The 16,811-nt window shown below is 42.3% G+C and overlaps 1 protein-coding gene across 1 annotated transcript in view; it reads right to left on the bottom strand.

Annotated features, from left to right (window-relative positions):
• ptprz1b (protein tyrosine phosphatase receptor type Z1b) overlaps positions 1 to 16,811 on the bottom strand; it is a gene marked incomplete at both ends in the record, with an annotated part of 52,982 nt that overhangs the window by 29,097 nt on the left and 7,074 nt on the right. Inside the window, one exon of the mRNA XM_079236053.1 lies at positions 5,405 to 5,473. Within this exon, the coding sequence (XP_079092179.1) occupies positions 5,405 to 5,473 (69 nt within the window). The remainder of the gene's footprint in view (positions 1 to 5,404; positions 5,474 to 16,811) is intronic.

Below are 16,811 nucleotides of genomic sequence, written 5' to 3'. Positions count from 1 at the left end.
TATCAAGGGATAGCAATGTGCTTTCCTGCGCTTTGACAAGAGTGTGTGGATGAAGCATTTATTTGTTAATATGTACTAATTTAAGAGGCTAGCTAGTTAGCCATCTGTCTTACTGATACCACCATGTTTATGCTGATGTTACACGTGCCACAGAAAACGTGGTGGCTGGTGACCAGAAAAAGAGGATATATAAAAACACTGATTAGAGCAGCTTTAAGTCTACATTTTTGCAAAGCCAGTTGGGTTTAGTTACATCTCTACCATATTTTCTCACTGTCAGGATTATGCTAATCATCTGTAAGTAGGCTACTTTACAGCATACAGTATGCATACATTGGTGGTGTTCCTTTCATCACATAGGTAACAGAAAGACTTAAACTGGCCTTTATATATATAATATATATATAATATAATATATATATATATATATATATATATATATATATATATATATATATATATATATATATATATATATATATATATATATATATAAGAAAAGCACTGTGTCAGAAAAGAAAGGGTCTGTGTGGGCTGTTGCTTTAGGTATCAAGGAGAAGATAAAACATGATACAGAAAGGCAGAAAGGAATCAATCCACAGCCGAGTACAATACGATGAGACTGTAAAAGTTATCACGGCCTTTTTATTTTTATCCTGTGTCTCAACAAAGAATGATGGTGTTCACGTAACAAAGTCCTCTACCAGGAATCTGCTCCTGCATATATAATTAACAACGCAGTGTGCTGAGCCTGGCACCACAGATTGCTGGGCAACCCTGCACCTTTTTCTTTTTTGTTGAAATAAATGAGGTGGCTGCAGGTTTTTGTTGCTGTTCATGCAGTGCTAATGTTGGTCTAGAAAACACAACCTTTATTTATTTTATTTTTTTAAAACATTCACACTTATATATATCATATTTACATAGCAGCGAATCGATGAACATTTGCACCCGCACACTGATCCAAAATTAGCATTGCCATGATAAGTGTAAATTTTACATAAAGAACTCTTGTGGGGTTTGTGGAGATGGAGCCGTCACGCAGCCTCTCATGCTGTCCTTATTAGTCCAAACCCAACGACTCTGCGACACTAATGACGGACAGATACATGACGTTTCTCTGGGCCGCACTATTTAACCAAGAGTGTGATCGGATTCTTAATGTGAACACGGCCCACTTCTCTTCCCAATCAGATCATTAGAACATAAAGAAACGGTTTTAGAACAGAATGTTGTGAACTTGTGTGGACAGGAAGTATTCATTTTAGAAAGCTGTGTGTGTGTGAGTGTGAGTGTGAGTGTGTGTGTGAGTGTGTGTGTGTGTGTGTGTGTGTGTGTGTGTGTGTGTTCCCCAGATAGAGCAACAGGGGAGTATTGAAGCCTGCATCGCCGCTGGGTAAGACTAAGTAGGATCAGGAAGCGAGAGGAGACGGGGAGAGGGAGGCAGAGCAGCCTGGTCTCCAGAACATTACATTTACATCCAACAAAGCTGCTTTGACAATTAAATCTAGATGGAAATGTATTTTCTCTCTGATTACATTTGTTTTTTGACGAATCACAAATGCGTTTCCAATCATAGTCCACGTAAATATTTTAATTTACGTCCTTAACTTGAGCCAAATCCTGATGTTTTTCCATAAACCAGTGAGAATGCAGTTTAGTTTTGGGGGAACGTCATTTTGTAGGAGACGGGGTGGGCAGAGACACCTATACAGAGATCGAGAAAAAAGGCCATGGGGGGAAAAAATACTTGTCAGTCAGCTTAATGAATTATTAATGAAAGCAACATTATTATTCTTTAACATTCTGTTTGTCTTCCTCTGTCCTCGCTGCTCCAAGGACAGGAAACAATAACGGTTCCTATTCTATACACAACACGCTGTTATGATAGTTTACAAAGAAATATAATGTTTCGATACGACTAAAAAAAACAAGTAGTAGCAGTATAGTCACCGTAATATTTCTATAGGAACTCGTAGTCTTGTTTTTTAACACTAACTTTTGAAAAATGTATTGCATCCCATTGCATTTGCCTGGAAGAAGAAACTGGTAATTCAGAGCGCACAAACACACACATAACAGATGGGGCCCTGGGGGGTGTCCTCCAGGCAGGAGGATCTCAGGGACCCCTTGGAGACAAAGCACAGAGGAATGACGAGAACAACATGGAGGAGGAAGAGGAGGAGGAGGAGGAGGAGGAGGAGGAGGAGGAGGAGGAGGAGGCATGCTTTTGTGCGCAAACATACAGTGTACCTGCATGTGTATTGTAAATACTTTCAAATATCTTTTAAAGGTTGAGACGTTGGTGGAGACCCAAACAGAACTAAAAGGAGAGTGATCATCAGACTTGGATTAGGGTTGAAATGATTCCTCGAGAAACTTGATTAACTTGATTGCTGAAGATCATCGTTTAACCCCCCCACCCCCGTCCACCCCCAACTCCAGGGTGCCGGTTTCCGCTGTTACTAATCAGCGGTGTGCAGATTGTACCGAACAACAAATCCCTGTAGAAATCAGCAGGAGGGGAGCTAGTGAAGGTTAACGTCAACGGAGCTTCAATTGAGTTACATTATGATGCATTCAAGCTCTATTCAGTCAAAATTAGTACTGGGCGAAGGGGAATTATAACGTTATCATGTGTTCAAATGTAATCTTGTGAAATCTAATATTTTGGCGAGAAACTTCAATTAATACGTTTATTTGAGGGAGATTGTTTATAGGTATTAGAAAGGGAATTATGACTTCCAAACAGTGGCTATAAGCATCTTATAATACATCGTACAAACTACTAATGGCAAGATTCATTAATAATTAAGTTTACTTTTCATGTTTGTTACTGAATCCTCGCACAAATGTGTATTTACATTTGAAAAACTATTATTTCTAGTATAACAGACTGGCTTGTTGTGGAGGAAAAAGCCTAAACTGATAAGTCCTCATGAAGCAAAACAAACCTATGTATGTAATTCAGTTTTAGTCATTTAGAAATGTAAACTTTTTGATAAAAATCCAACCAAACAACCATGGTTTGTTTGATGGAAGTGCTTTGAAAAATGTTAATTTTGATTGTGGCCTAATGTTAATCTTTCCTCCTCTCCTCTCTCTCTTCCTTTCAGCTGAGTTCTTCTTTCTCTTCTACCTCCTTCTCTCTCTCTCCTGCCCTCTGTTTTCTTTTATTTCCCTTCATTTCCCTTTGGCCCCCTCTCCTCCCCTACTTCTGACCCAACTAAAAAGCTGTGCGCAGTGCCTCACAATGAAGTGTGTTTCTTTCACATGTTAATGATTTTACCCACGACTCAGTGCACAGCACAAGGCAAGAAACAGAGCCGGTCCGGAAAAACAAGATTGTGCATGCACACGGCTCCGGTTACAGTGGATCCAAATGAACTGCCACCGAGTCGCCTTCAGTTGTGATGATGAACTTCAGAACCCAGCAGAGAGGAAAATGAGCAGTGCGGAGCAGGAAAGAAAGAATCGGAGAAAGAAAGACAGGCCAAGAGACAGAAAGCAGGAATACGAATGGAGGTGAGGAAAGAAAGGGGGCGTCGCTGCTTCATTTCTTTTGCAGACAGCTTTTTATCACACTGATCTGTGAATGTATCTCTCAAAGAAAAACCTATTACACTTTGTCAAACCGGGTGTACGGTCCTGCCTGGGAATTGATTGTGAAGATTTGACAGAGGGAAAGAAAACAATGTGCAAGATAGGAATACGTGTGCATCTATTGATATTCATACTGTTTTGACAAGTGTGAGGAGAAACACGCTGAACAAATAAAAACCCCATGGATGTAGTGGTGTGTGAGTCTGGCTATTACTCCATTAAAACACGGCTCAGGGCCAGGTTTCATAAACGCAATTCAGTTGTGGATAGTTTTGTTGTAGTTCAACAAATTGGTTTTGTTGCAATGATTTGATTCTGATTGGGGTTTTACATTTCATTATCCATTTGACCAACAAACATATTTTGTATTTTATTCAATTTCCAAGAACGTGGAAGTGTTTAAACCGGCAGCAACCTCCGGGTCTGAAAGGGGAAGCCAATGTGCAAATGCTTTAAACTTTCATTCTTTCATTCATATTTTTGGGCATACCCAACAGCCACTATGTAAACTGTGCTTCTCGGTCTGGGGATCTTCCTGAGCGCTTGATGGTGAAGGCCACAAACAAAGAGTACACAGCTGACGAAGTGTGTACTGTAGTATTTATCTTGGCTAAAGTTTTAATTTACATGAACAATACAAGTAATCTGTATGATGACGATTCATCTACCATTAAAGCTTCATCTTTTCACTGCACACAAACCAACATGTTGAAATGATGCCTGAATCAGGTTGTCAGAGTTTTTACAAGCGCAGGTAAAGGAATGACGCCTAAAGGTGCGTGGACTTCATCTTCACACACTTTCTGGTCAATGACAGAAATTCTAATTGAAAAATCATTGAGCGAATGCTGTCTCCGCGACTCAGACATTTCCCGTATCGTACAGTGTTTCAAACGGCATGTGTCGATTATCACCAGCCATCCCTTTGGGGTGCAGGTTAATAAGTTTAATAGCTGCATTTAGCCCACTGATGACCTGTTGAGCCTGATCGTTCCTTCTGATCCCCCTTCCCCCGACCATTAAGTAGCTAATCTCCCCCTCTGGGACCATTACGGCCCGTCTGTGTCCACTCTTTGTTTCCGTTGGACCACAGCTTAACTCGGCGGGAGCTTCGCGCTGAGTTAGCTGATGCCATCTCACCATATGGTGCAGCGCAGATCAAGGCCGTCTCACGGGAGACGTTAACAGATAATTCCTTTGAACCATGTGGTATTCGGACTGACATTTACCCGTCTGATGGAATTGTCCCCTGTTGTGTGTTTAAGGAAATGTTTGTATGATTTCGAAAGGTAAGCAGAGGGAACCTTGATCATTGGGACTTTGCAATTTAAACTTGAAATTGATAGTTGATTGATCCAGTTTCCAATGAGTTCCTGTGTGTTTGCAAGGATCCCGTGCCTTGTTGCTCTTATGTTGATGTTGTATTGTTCCTATATTAGTTTAATTATTGATGTTGAATGTTTTCTGATGTTTATTGTTTTTACATTATATCTGATTGGCTGATTTACACTGTTGGTTACTAAATACAATCCCTGTAAGATGCACTATGTGACCGGTAACAGATTACTTAAATATTACTTAGCATTTTAATTACTTAAAATGCTAACATGCACACACTAGCTGTGAATTATATTATAACTTTTGTAAGAAAGATACATAATTAGCTTGTTTCCACCTTCAAACAAATGCTCATGCACACCCAAAAATCCCACTTCCTGTCACATCCCTGTTATCCAGGAGGCCCACAGCCCATGTGACCACACACATGACAGTTGAAAAGCAGCAAGCGGCTCCTACACACCTGAGTACGACCAGTCGATGTCTTCAGGGAGTTTCCTCAGGCCTCGGACCAGCGGCTCTGCTGCCACAACTACAGAGGAGGGAATGAAAAAAGATGATCAGCGTCGTTTTACATTTCCAAAAAACACACAAATGCACAGGCGACAGGTGACGCCATGCCCAGCTGCCAAGTGATGAGCGACAGGCTTTTCCTGTCATTCAGTGGATACATTTCACTACAACTACCTAGCCTGCCTGGAAATAGACCGACTCAAATGTGACACCGATATGTGTGATGTCACTGTGTTGTGTACAGACGATCTTGAGGCCGCCTGTAGAGCAACATCTACGGCAGACGAACGCTGGCGACAAGCATCTTATTCTGAGCACAGGATGTACACAAGAAGTGGACGTAGTCATCGTGACACTCATTGGTTTGTGGAGTGCTGGTCTGAAGCCTCGAGTTAAACTTGGTACACGCCTGTCGGCTGTATTGAAGAAGACTTGAAACTAGAGATTGAGACCATTACAATGTTTACTGATGGAATAAATCAAGTGAGACGTTCCCCATAGATTTCTATACAATCAGACTTCTTTTTGCAACCGGAGGAGTCGCCCCCTGCTGGTCAGTAGAGAAAATGCAAGTTTGTGATTTTGAGTCATTGACAGTTCAGGGCATTCTTTCAGCTGCTGCACATATATTGACTTGATTCCCTCTACAGCCACAGAGCTTTTATTTAAAAGGCGGACAATGATTTGTTTGCAGCACACACACAGGTTTCTACCTTGTAGAAACCGAACACTAACCTTTGGCGCCCCTTACAGAAACACACACACAGGGTACCAATATCGAGTGCAGCAGGAAAACTACACCATTAACATCATTTTTCTTACACACACACGCACCTCTCTATTGCATGGTAGTCATTCTCACCCGGGTACAGGCAAACATACAATGATGTATGAAGTTCTACTCGTCCGATCCCCGTACAGCTGTATATTCACTAGCAGAGCCCTAGCTGGCTAAGAACATCACATTGCAGCACGTCAAAGGATTATTTTAGCACCATATGTCTCCCAGGGGGAGCCGCTGATAAATAAAACGATGATGAACGCTGAAGTATAGCTTTCAGATTGATCCACATTTCACTATAGCAGCAGTAGTAGAGCACAGGCTGCATACAGTCAAAATGTTTCAGCTTCACTTACAGGAATATAGTTCGCCAAAAACTGACATTTGGACGAAACGCTTACTGCACACGTTACCGTTAAGACACACTGAGTGTTAGGATCAGTTCTCTGATTCCTCTTGCGAGGCTTTTTTTTTTTTGGTTCTGCAGCTTATGAAAACTCAGTTCTGGGTTCTTTACCCTCATAAAAGCATAACCCTCTTTCTCTCTTGTGCTATTTCTACTTAAGTCTCTTTCAGTTTTCACTTTCTTTCCACTCTCTCCTCCTGCTAGAGTCAATAAATGAACTGCTAACAGAGAATATGTTGCGTCTGTATAATAAAACACACACATGGAGGATGAATGTCAACGTTGCCTGCTGGTGGGAAAGTTATCAATCCCAATATGAACACACTAACCCTGCCCAGATTGAATTCCCATTAGAGGTGACACATACTACAAACATGCCTGCAATATGAAAATTATGCTTTTTGCGGCCAGAAATGAAGCATATATGCACATAACTGTTATTAAAGGTGACACTGTAACACACTAAAGTGCAAACCAGAAGGCATATTTCATGTGAGGTCAGAAGTGGTACAGACAGGCACAACATACGTAATCTGCCAAAGCTGAGCTACCCTGTATTGATGTTTCGCTGCGCGCAGGAAAAAACAAACACCTATCCTGCGAGGAGATGAAAGCCCGCGTGTCAGATGTAGGTCATGGACAATTACCAGCATATCTACTGCATTAGAGATATCCATGAGGCGCGGACGAACACGGGGTAATCCTATTGTTTACAGCCGCCGGGATTAAAACGTCGGACAAAAAAATCGCTCCGTTCGTGTAGTTTTATCAAACTATGTTGTTGAACTCGCGAAGACACGAAACGCAGCGCATCCATTTTGAAAACAAACCCCTCTCTGTATCATCTGTAAAATGTTCTGCCTCGATGAATATTCAGCACACCCCGATGCACAGACGCAGCCACGGGGGGATTTAATGCTGCGCTTCACACTTGTTTAACTCACTTTTGCTTCTTTCCCAAAAGAGACTGACGCTAAAGGTGAAATATATTTCCTATCTTTTTGTGATTTTGGAAGTTACAGAGAGCTCTTTGCTGACTGGCTGCATGGAGGGCTGGAAACAGACCACCTATGGGTCTGTAAAGGTGTGAGCAGAGGCCCATGTGGGTGACTAATAGTTATGGAGAGTCGTTCTTTACCTTGGGAACAAGTTAAGAGTGCTTCCTTAAAAGAAAACACATTTTGGATGTGAGAAATTGCAATGTGTGAGTAATGAGAATGAGAAATTGAGTCGAGGGCACCTGAGTCTTATTGTGCTCCTCTGTACTGTATTATAAAGTGACAATTTTGACTTACACATGCAGCTTGCTATCCTCTTTTATGTCTGTGTAATATAAATGGATGGAGAAAAGCAACAAGGATTTAAGAACAAAGACAGGAGGGAAGAGAGAGTAAAACCGAAAGACATTTTTCACAAAAGTAAAGAAAACAGAAAGACTTGAATACAAAATAATAAACAGAAAATAACACAAAGCACAAATACATTTAGGAGCTTATTCAAAGCCTCGTTTCCCAGCGTTCACTCACACTGACGTCTATAAATTCAGTGTAATCGATGATCACATCCGCCTTTGCACAAAGGAGGGAAGACTGAAGAGAGAGATGAATGAAAGTGAGCAAAAAGGGGAAAGAGTGAAGAATGGAGTTGACTGTGGCGTTGTGGCTTCAATAATGGCTTCATTAACACCACACTGTGACGGATTTTAATCTAACTTGCCTTTGGAAAACCACCGCAACACACACACACACACACGCACACACACACACACACACACACACACACACACACACACACACATGCACACCCACACACACACACAGAGAAACCAAAGGATCACCTGTTGTTCTAATGTGATTTTTAGAGAGCTTTAGAAACAGAATTTCCATTTGAAAAAGGAACATGTATTTGGCCTAAAATAGGGAAACTCTATGATTAAAATGGATTTTGAATGTACTTGTATGCTTTAGCACTGCATAATCAAAGAGTGGAAATGCATTAAGATGCATTAGAAACATCTTCAAAATTATAATACACGTGTTGAAGCGCATCATAAATGCATGAGGAGCGTGTTTCCTCCCCATGCCGTCTCTGGAGACACACGTTTTCCTCCTCGCCACGTCCAGATTTAGAAAAAGTGAAACCACAAAACCAGATGGAGCGACTTTGACATCAGTCGCCCTTTATGGAGGCGAGTTGGCCGATGCATCCTGATGTGACTGTTAAGTAAAAGTGTGTCTTTGAAACACTAAGTGGAGCTGCACTCACAGCAGCGAGCGAGCCAAGTCTCTTTTTCAGGGATGGATTACAGGTTGAGTCAGAGAAGAGGCACAGAGTGGAGGAATGTTGCTGAAAGTAGTCAAACAGAGCGCCATGCTAGGAGATTTAAATTTCAGATTTAGACTTAGATTATCTTAAGCTTCTCATAACACTGGCAAAAAGCTCTAAAGAAGATCAACAGGACCTGGTATTAATCATGCAACTGCAAGAACCTTTTTTTATTTTTTTATTTGTTCCGTGTTATTAGAAGTATCGCTACCAGGGTGTCCCAAGGCCGAGGCTCAATTTCTCTCTACTTTCTATAATAAAGGCATGAAAATGGATACAAATCACAAAACAATAACATTTAGCTCATCAGATATCTTGGTAGCACTTTATAATAACTACAGACTTGTTAGCATTAGTAAAGCATGAATAAACACTGAATTCATCATTTATAAAGCATTACTCCAACATGAATACTCATTAGTAACTCATTCATGTTGGAATAACGCTTTATAAATGATGAAGTCAGTGTTTATTGCTTTACTAATGCTAACAAGTGTGTAGTTATTATAAAGTGCGACCGATATCTTTCTTTCGTCAACATGTAGTATTTAAAGGTTATTACATTTTATAGTTAGGGGAACCCGGCAGGCCTATTAACTGAGTGAAGGGTTGATAATAATGTAGCTTTCCAACACGTGGTTCAAGAGAAGCTGCATTTGGGGTTTTACTGTGAGTTTCACGTCCCTAAAGCAGCGGTGGACTCGCAGTAAGAGCCAAACAGCCGCTCTGAGTCATTGGAGGAAGCGGTGGAACGAGGCGATGGGCAGCCCGAGTAGCAGAGAGGAGCAGAGAGTCCCCGGTCCCTCGGCGGTAGGAGCACAGCGGATAGTGACGGGACTCCGCCGCTGCAGGGCTGGCCATGCATGAAGCTCCCAGCTGAGTCACTGTATTATTCCACCCATCTGCACGCTTTCTGCTTTATCAGATTTCCCCCGGAGGCATCAGAGGCCTGACATTAAAGGCTTAGGTGACTGCGGCGGCGGCAAGACATTTGTATGGATGTTTTATTCATGGAGGAAAGGTCAACAGACATGCAGTTCTCCGCTGCAGCATCTCACATTCACACACCTGTCTCCGACGCCGGAATAAAGGGAAAACTGGTGGAGTAAAAGACTGGTTTCCTCTTATAAATATGGAACAAAACCACGCTTCAGCCCTTTTTGAATGATGCCCCGTGTATTGGCATGAGTGCGTATGACTGAAGGATGAAGCCAAATGAGGATGTGTGTCAGCCAGACAGCTGATACTCTCACTACAAGCCTCACACTACAACAAGAGCTCCACTCATGAACATGTAATACGGCAAAACATGTTGAGGCAATGCACACGCGTGAAGAACGTTAGCTCTCAGTTGTGACCTGATGAGTTGGTGATCAAAAGATGGAGAGGGGAGTTCAAGTCCCTGAGATGAGATCGTCAGTGATACCAAAAATGTAATTGTTGATCTTTCTGAAATGAAATGGGATTACTTCAGGTTTTATGTTATATTTTCAAAAAATGGAATGTGCAGCATTTTTCCAATAATTTTGATTTCAATCAGATGAACATTTCTCCTACAATAATAATTTAATGTAATTCTGAAATTACCTTCCTAGATTAAAATTGCCTACCTTATCAGGATCACATTTCCTACTGTTGATATTCCACATTAAAAGCTTTCAAATGGTGAAAACACATGGTGGCTTTTATTGTGAAGTAGACCAAAAAAAGAGAAACACAATGCATTTGCTGAATCATTCATCAGAATTTAGTAGTTTTCAGTCATTCAGTGCATCGTTTTTGATCAAAAAGTAAAACAAGAGCTGTAAAGAGACACCAGTTCTCACAAAGAGAACTCAAGGAATGTTTGAACCGCACTTACTATTATCACGGTAACCACAGGAGTCCCTAAATCATCTGCAACTGAATTCTTACGGGTTACAACTTTAAGCCACCTGCTCGCACAAAAACCTGGACAAAGATCACAAAGTCAAGCGTCGGGAAACTGCAACCTTCCACCTCTCCCTGCAGACAGGCTAGGGGTCCCCTCAGATCCTCTTACATCGATCCATCACGTTCCGCTCAGTCCTGCGGTCATTTAGTGATGAAGTGTTGAAATTTACTGTTTTCCCGTATCCACTTGGCCGTGACCTTTGCACTGCTACGGTTACCAATTTCTCATGTTTCCGAAAAGGCCTTTCAATAACCCAGAAAGGCGAGACATGGACGTGTTGCTCTCAAGCAAATGTAGATTTATAGGTAAAGAAATATAGCTAGCTGTATTTTAAACTCTTGTAACTGCTTTATAATCAAATCATGACTTCTTTAACTACATGCAGCAGCAGCCCTAGGCGTCAGTTTTTTTTTGGACGCTGCAAGGAGGATTCTGTGTTATTAGTGTTGGGATAAGTGAGTCGGTCCCAGCTGAACACTAATGAATAACAGTGTTGGATTACAAGACTCCTGGGGCTGATTTAACCTGAATCCTTGAGAGGAGCGATGTGTTCATCGGCTGCATTTACACCAACACAAACGGATTTCTAACAGTAGATGTGATTACCGCTGTCTTATTAAATGAAGCAATGTGTTCCTCCAGGGACGGGGAGCCTGAGCGTGTAACCCACTAGAGGGAAAGCATCTGTACGGTTCTGTGTAGGGTTTAGTGTGAAGGCTGAGTGAGTTCTGCAGAAAAAGACAGCACTTTCTAATTCTTTCAAGCAGCTTTAAACAAAATGTGTTTTCAGATGATTCTGTGCCCAAGCTTGGAGACACTCGATGCAAAGCATTTGTAACCCATCAAATGCATCAATGTAAATTATAACGTGATGCATTCAAATGCACTCTTGAAATATGAAACTTGTGGCGGATCATCAGAGATTAATTATAAATTCGCAAAAAAATAATAATATAATAATAGGAGTGTATGTTGAAGTACAGGGATGTTTTGTTTTGTTTTTTACTATCGTGGGAATTAAGAATCTTAGGATTTCACTTCATTTCTAGTATCCCTTAACATGCAGATGTTAAAGAGCAGGTGTGTCTCCCACAACTTTAAGATGAGAATAATGGGAGGATCGTTCATTTTGCAGATGTTTGGTCATACAACAAAGTCTGGGATAACTCTATATTTTATTGCAATTTACCCTTTAGGGATCATTGAATATCTGAACTAAATTTCAAGGCAATCCATCCAATAGTTGCTGAGACATGATGGTGGAAGAGGGAAATTCAATATAATTCATCCTCTTGAGACCAGGAAACGAACGCTTTCCTCCCCGTTGAGCCGCTCTCAGCGGACAGTGAGCTGTCTCACTGAAGCCCCCTGTCAACACACAATGAGTCGCATTCCTACAGTGAACTTCTGATTAAACCGACTGCTGTTAAATATATTTGCCAAGTGAAAGGATTCCGAGATGACTGCTGCCATCACTGATCCCTGCTGAACATGCGACATCCGCGTCACATAAAACATGACACCTGTTGACCTCAGTGTCACAAACAAACACACACACACACACACGATTGTGTCCACGCATACATACAGGCGCATACCTCCAGGGGCCAGACTATAACTTATATAGCATTCAGCTGTGTTGAGTGTCAGCTGGTTAATTTAGTACGCTTGACTTCTCTCTCATTCACCGTCTCGCTGTTTCTGTCGCCTCATCTTACTCTGTCAGCCTCTGTCTGATTTGCTGCAGGTCATATTGGAAGCTATGCACAGGACCAAAGATACAGCAGGGAAGAGAGAGAGAGGATTTATAACTTGTTGTCAGGATAGGGAAGCCTTTTACGTAAATATTGATAGGACAGCGCACACCACATTAGTTACCCATCTGATTAAATATCCATTTAATGGCTGGGACATTTAATTTCCCATTTAATTAAATGTCATTCCATGTAATTACCTGTGCAGGAGACTTCTGTTTTGTGAATAAGGAATAAGAAGGGTGAAACACTCTCTCCATATTCATCCAATAAGTATTAAAATGTATAAGGGTTTATAGAAATGTTGCCTGGTGCAGCTTTAAAATGACAACGTTGTCCACATGCATGAACCCGGGCCTTTGGGGTTCATTTGTGGCCTGCTGCTAATGCTGCAGACGCCTCCCTCTGTCCGGCTGAATGGACGTACAGAGAAGTCCAGCAGCACAGGTTATGACTTAATGAGATTAGGCTCCATATTAAAAGGAGGATATTGTTTCTGAGTGCTAAACAAACCGTGCATTGTTCCACGGGGGGACACTACAGAATTAGAGCCGCAATATAAAACCTTATCAGACAAACCTATCACTGGGATCTGTGTGTGTGCGTGTGTGTGTGTGTGTGTGTGTGTGTGTACGTGCGCATGTGTAGGTTTTTTAACCCCCCAGCTGTTCATCTGTATTACCACCTTCAACCCAGGGCCCCAAATTCTCACGGTCACCACAAAAACGAACTCCCTTGTCCCCCGAACAACTGGAGTGCAGGACACTCCACACACTTTATTACACACACACACACACACACACACACACACACACACACACACACACACACGCAGTGTCAGGTATCACCTGATGAAGTCCAGCCAGATGGGGTATCACTGATTCTAATAAAACCAAAACTGTCTCGTTATTTAAAACTCAGCTTTAACCAAAACACGCACACTGCTGGCAGGCGAAAAGCGATCGCTTGACAACGGCGTTAGCATATCAGGGTGATGGACTGGACTTTTGTCCCTTAAAGGTTCTCTATACAATATTTAGGGCAATAATATGAAACTATTTGTGTTCTAAAGATACAGTGGAGTCATGTCTGAGCAGAGAGTGAAGTCACTCTCCCTCCGTTTTAGTTGCAACCCGAGCTTCTCTCTGGCTTGTCCATGTAGCCGGGCCAGACGTGCACGCTTTTAGCGCATGTGAGCGTGTCGGTGTAGCCAATGGCCGCCGCTCTGCACTTTGCTCATTTGGAAGTTTCAGATGATAACGGCGTCCCGACCCAAGGTGTTGTCGCTGAAGCGTAGCGCCCGCCCTCCGGTCTCCCTCAGGTAAACTCTACTGCTAGCTGTTAGCTGCTAGCTGCTAGCCTCCAGCCGTCTGTGTTTTATGTAGCACCTTCAAACGTGTTTCAGAGGCAGGGTGGGACAGCTACAGATGTTCCAACTACTCTATTGGGTTGCTGTCTTGGTGCAGTATGACATGTATTCAGCCAGACCATTTCTGGCCTTTGTTTATTGGAACCCATTACACTACAGTATGCCAGCAATAAAACAATTTAAAAAAACATAGAGTGCTATGGTCAAACAGATTAAATTAATAGTCCCCACACTGAAAGCATGAGTCAGCAAGTGATGCAAGCACAGCTGCTTTGGTTTAAATTTTCTTTATTTTTGCCTCTTTCAACTTCAGTTTGGAAGTGGAGCACTGCACCCAAAGTGCTGCATTTGAAATTCAGCATTTTGTCCAAGCTGAGATTCAAATGAAGCCGTGAGGATCCTGGCCAAACCTTTTACCCACTTAACAGACCTCCCTAAATAGATTACAAAATATAATAGGAAACCCATAATGGAAAGCAATGATGCAGTCTTTGTTTTCTTTATCCAGAGCTAGTCAGATAAATCTAAATTTGAATGACTCTACTAACATGATTGCCTACTTCAGACTATGTGGGCAATGTGAATAGGACTGCAACAAACGATTACATTCACTTCCTGTGTGATAATGGGCGCCGCGAGGGTCTGAGGTGTAAGAGGTTTTAATAGCTGACATTTCACAATCTCATACTTGTTTTCTTCGGGCTCACATTACTGCTGTGAAGCTATTAAAACTGTGACTTTTCTTTAAATACACCGGCATTTTATGTATTTTGAGCTGTCCAATTACAAACTGATGAACCCATGCTTTGGATAAAGTCAGGCGTTAGGGATATACATGTTTCCTCCTCATGTAAAATGTGGAGCAGAGATATATTTTTGGTTGAGCAGTGAGGGGTAGAGACCCTGCGGGGGACGGACCTTACATCTTTGCTTTGAGGTAAAAAAATAAAGACCAAACCAGGCAGGACAGTATGTTATCAAGAAGCTCGGACACAGATCAATGTCTCAGACGAATGAGGTGAAAAACATAATCAAAGAAGATAAAACACATGTCATGGGCTCAGTTTAACAGTGAGGAGTGTGTGACGCGACAGGACATTTAGGACACACACACACACACACACACACACACACACAACGGGGAGAGAGCATGGGGGACTGAGGGAAGTCAGCCAGTTGGCGGATGCATGTGAGTTTCTGAGTTCTAGTTTATCCACTGAGCATGTATGATTGCACATGTCCACCTCATTTTGTGTGTGTGTGCATGCGCGTGCGCGTGTGCGTGTGTGTGTGTCATTAATCTGCGTGCCTAGTTAGAGCAGTGAGATGCACCACTTCCATCTGCTCGACACAAATTGAGAAAATGCTGCACAGTGAGTGAGCGTGTGCGTGTGTGTGTGTGTGTGTGTGTGTGTGTGTGTGTGTGTGTGTGTGTGTGTGTGTGCGTGTGATTAGTAATCCTGGAGCATCCTGTAGCATTTCAGTGGAGCAGGACTTCAAACTAATACATACCTTTCCTTGAAGTCTGCTTCTGTTTTAATCAGCAGAAGAATAAAAACGAGGACATGAGAAGAAAGATCTGGCTTAAATAATAATTTATTCATCAGCAGACGGTTTAGAAGTAGGACTTCAAAACTCACTGAGCTTGCTTATCAACAAGTGTGTATGAGGCGCTTTTCATTGAGGAATCCATGCAGCATGTTTTTCCATCTGCATGCAGCCTGAATCGGTGGCGTTTCCCTGACAACAGCCCACAGCGTCATGACAACGGAAGAGCGCCCGCGATGGCGCGTGGAACACCCTGACTTCCTGTCGGCTTCCTGCTCAGACTCTCTCTATTGCCATGGATACGATACCATCAGCTCTCCTCTCTATCTTTTCGGTGCGGGGTCGCGCCCCCAATTCCTCACTTGTCTGGCACACACACACACACACACACACACAAGAATAATAACACAAAGGCAAACATAACCCGTATACAAATATAAGCATCCGTGTGCATTTGTACTCTCATACAGGCACTAGAGCACCGTGTTTACAAACTATATGTGTGCATCTGGGAGGGGAGACTACCATCAGCAGCCACCCAAAGACTTCTATTGAAATGTGTGTGTGTGTGTGTGTGTGTGTGTGTGTGCGACTGAGGGGGGTCGGCTGGTGGGGGCAGGGGTTAATCAACTTTCCACCCACCGATTGGACAGCCCCCCCGGTGAACTTTCCCACTGGGAAAAGAAAGTCCGGTCTGTGCTGAGATCCAGTTAGCTTCCACTCGGCTCGCCTCTGAATTCCACGCTTCACGGCCCAACAGACGCGCCTCCATTAACTTTCATCAAACCAATTGGATTTGGTTCTGACTTCACTTCACGGCTGTCTGAAGTAACGAACCAAACTGCAGCGCATCAGGAGAAAGCCCTGTCAACAAGTCTTCTGGGGAAACAGAGAAGAGCTCTACTTTGAGAAATACATGAGATTCAGCTGTGATTTCTGTCTTTGTTTCTCTCTTTGAACTCAGAGATTCTCTGAACAATACAAGGAGTTATGTGTCAGCCTTTGGTACCAACTTTGCATCTTTCTTTTCTCTGACTTTCAATCATGTCTTTTTTTTATGGCGGGTTCTCACATGCAGCAATGCTAGACAATTACAAAATACTTTGATTTGAGCAGCTCTTTAAACTGTTTAATGACTGGTTCACTTGCAGTAATGCAACTTTGCTGATTCCGATTAAGTCACACAACAGGAAACAGCATCCCATCTGCAAATAAAGATACTGCAAATGCGTCCTTTTTGT

This window comes from Taurulus bubalis (assembly GCF_910589615.1).
Source record: "Taurulus bubalis genome assembly, chromosome: 20".
NCBI lineage: Eukaryota > Metazoa > Chordata > Actinopteri > Perciformes > Cottidae > Taurulus > Taurulus bubalis.
The sequence above is the reverse complement of the archived record's forward strand: the minus strand, read 5'-3'. Positions and strand labels throughout refer to the sequence as shown.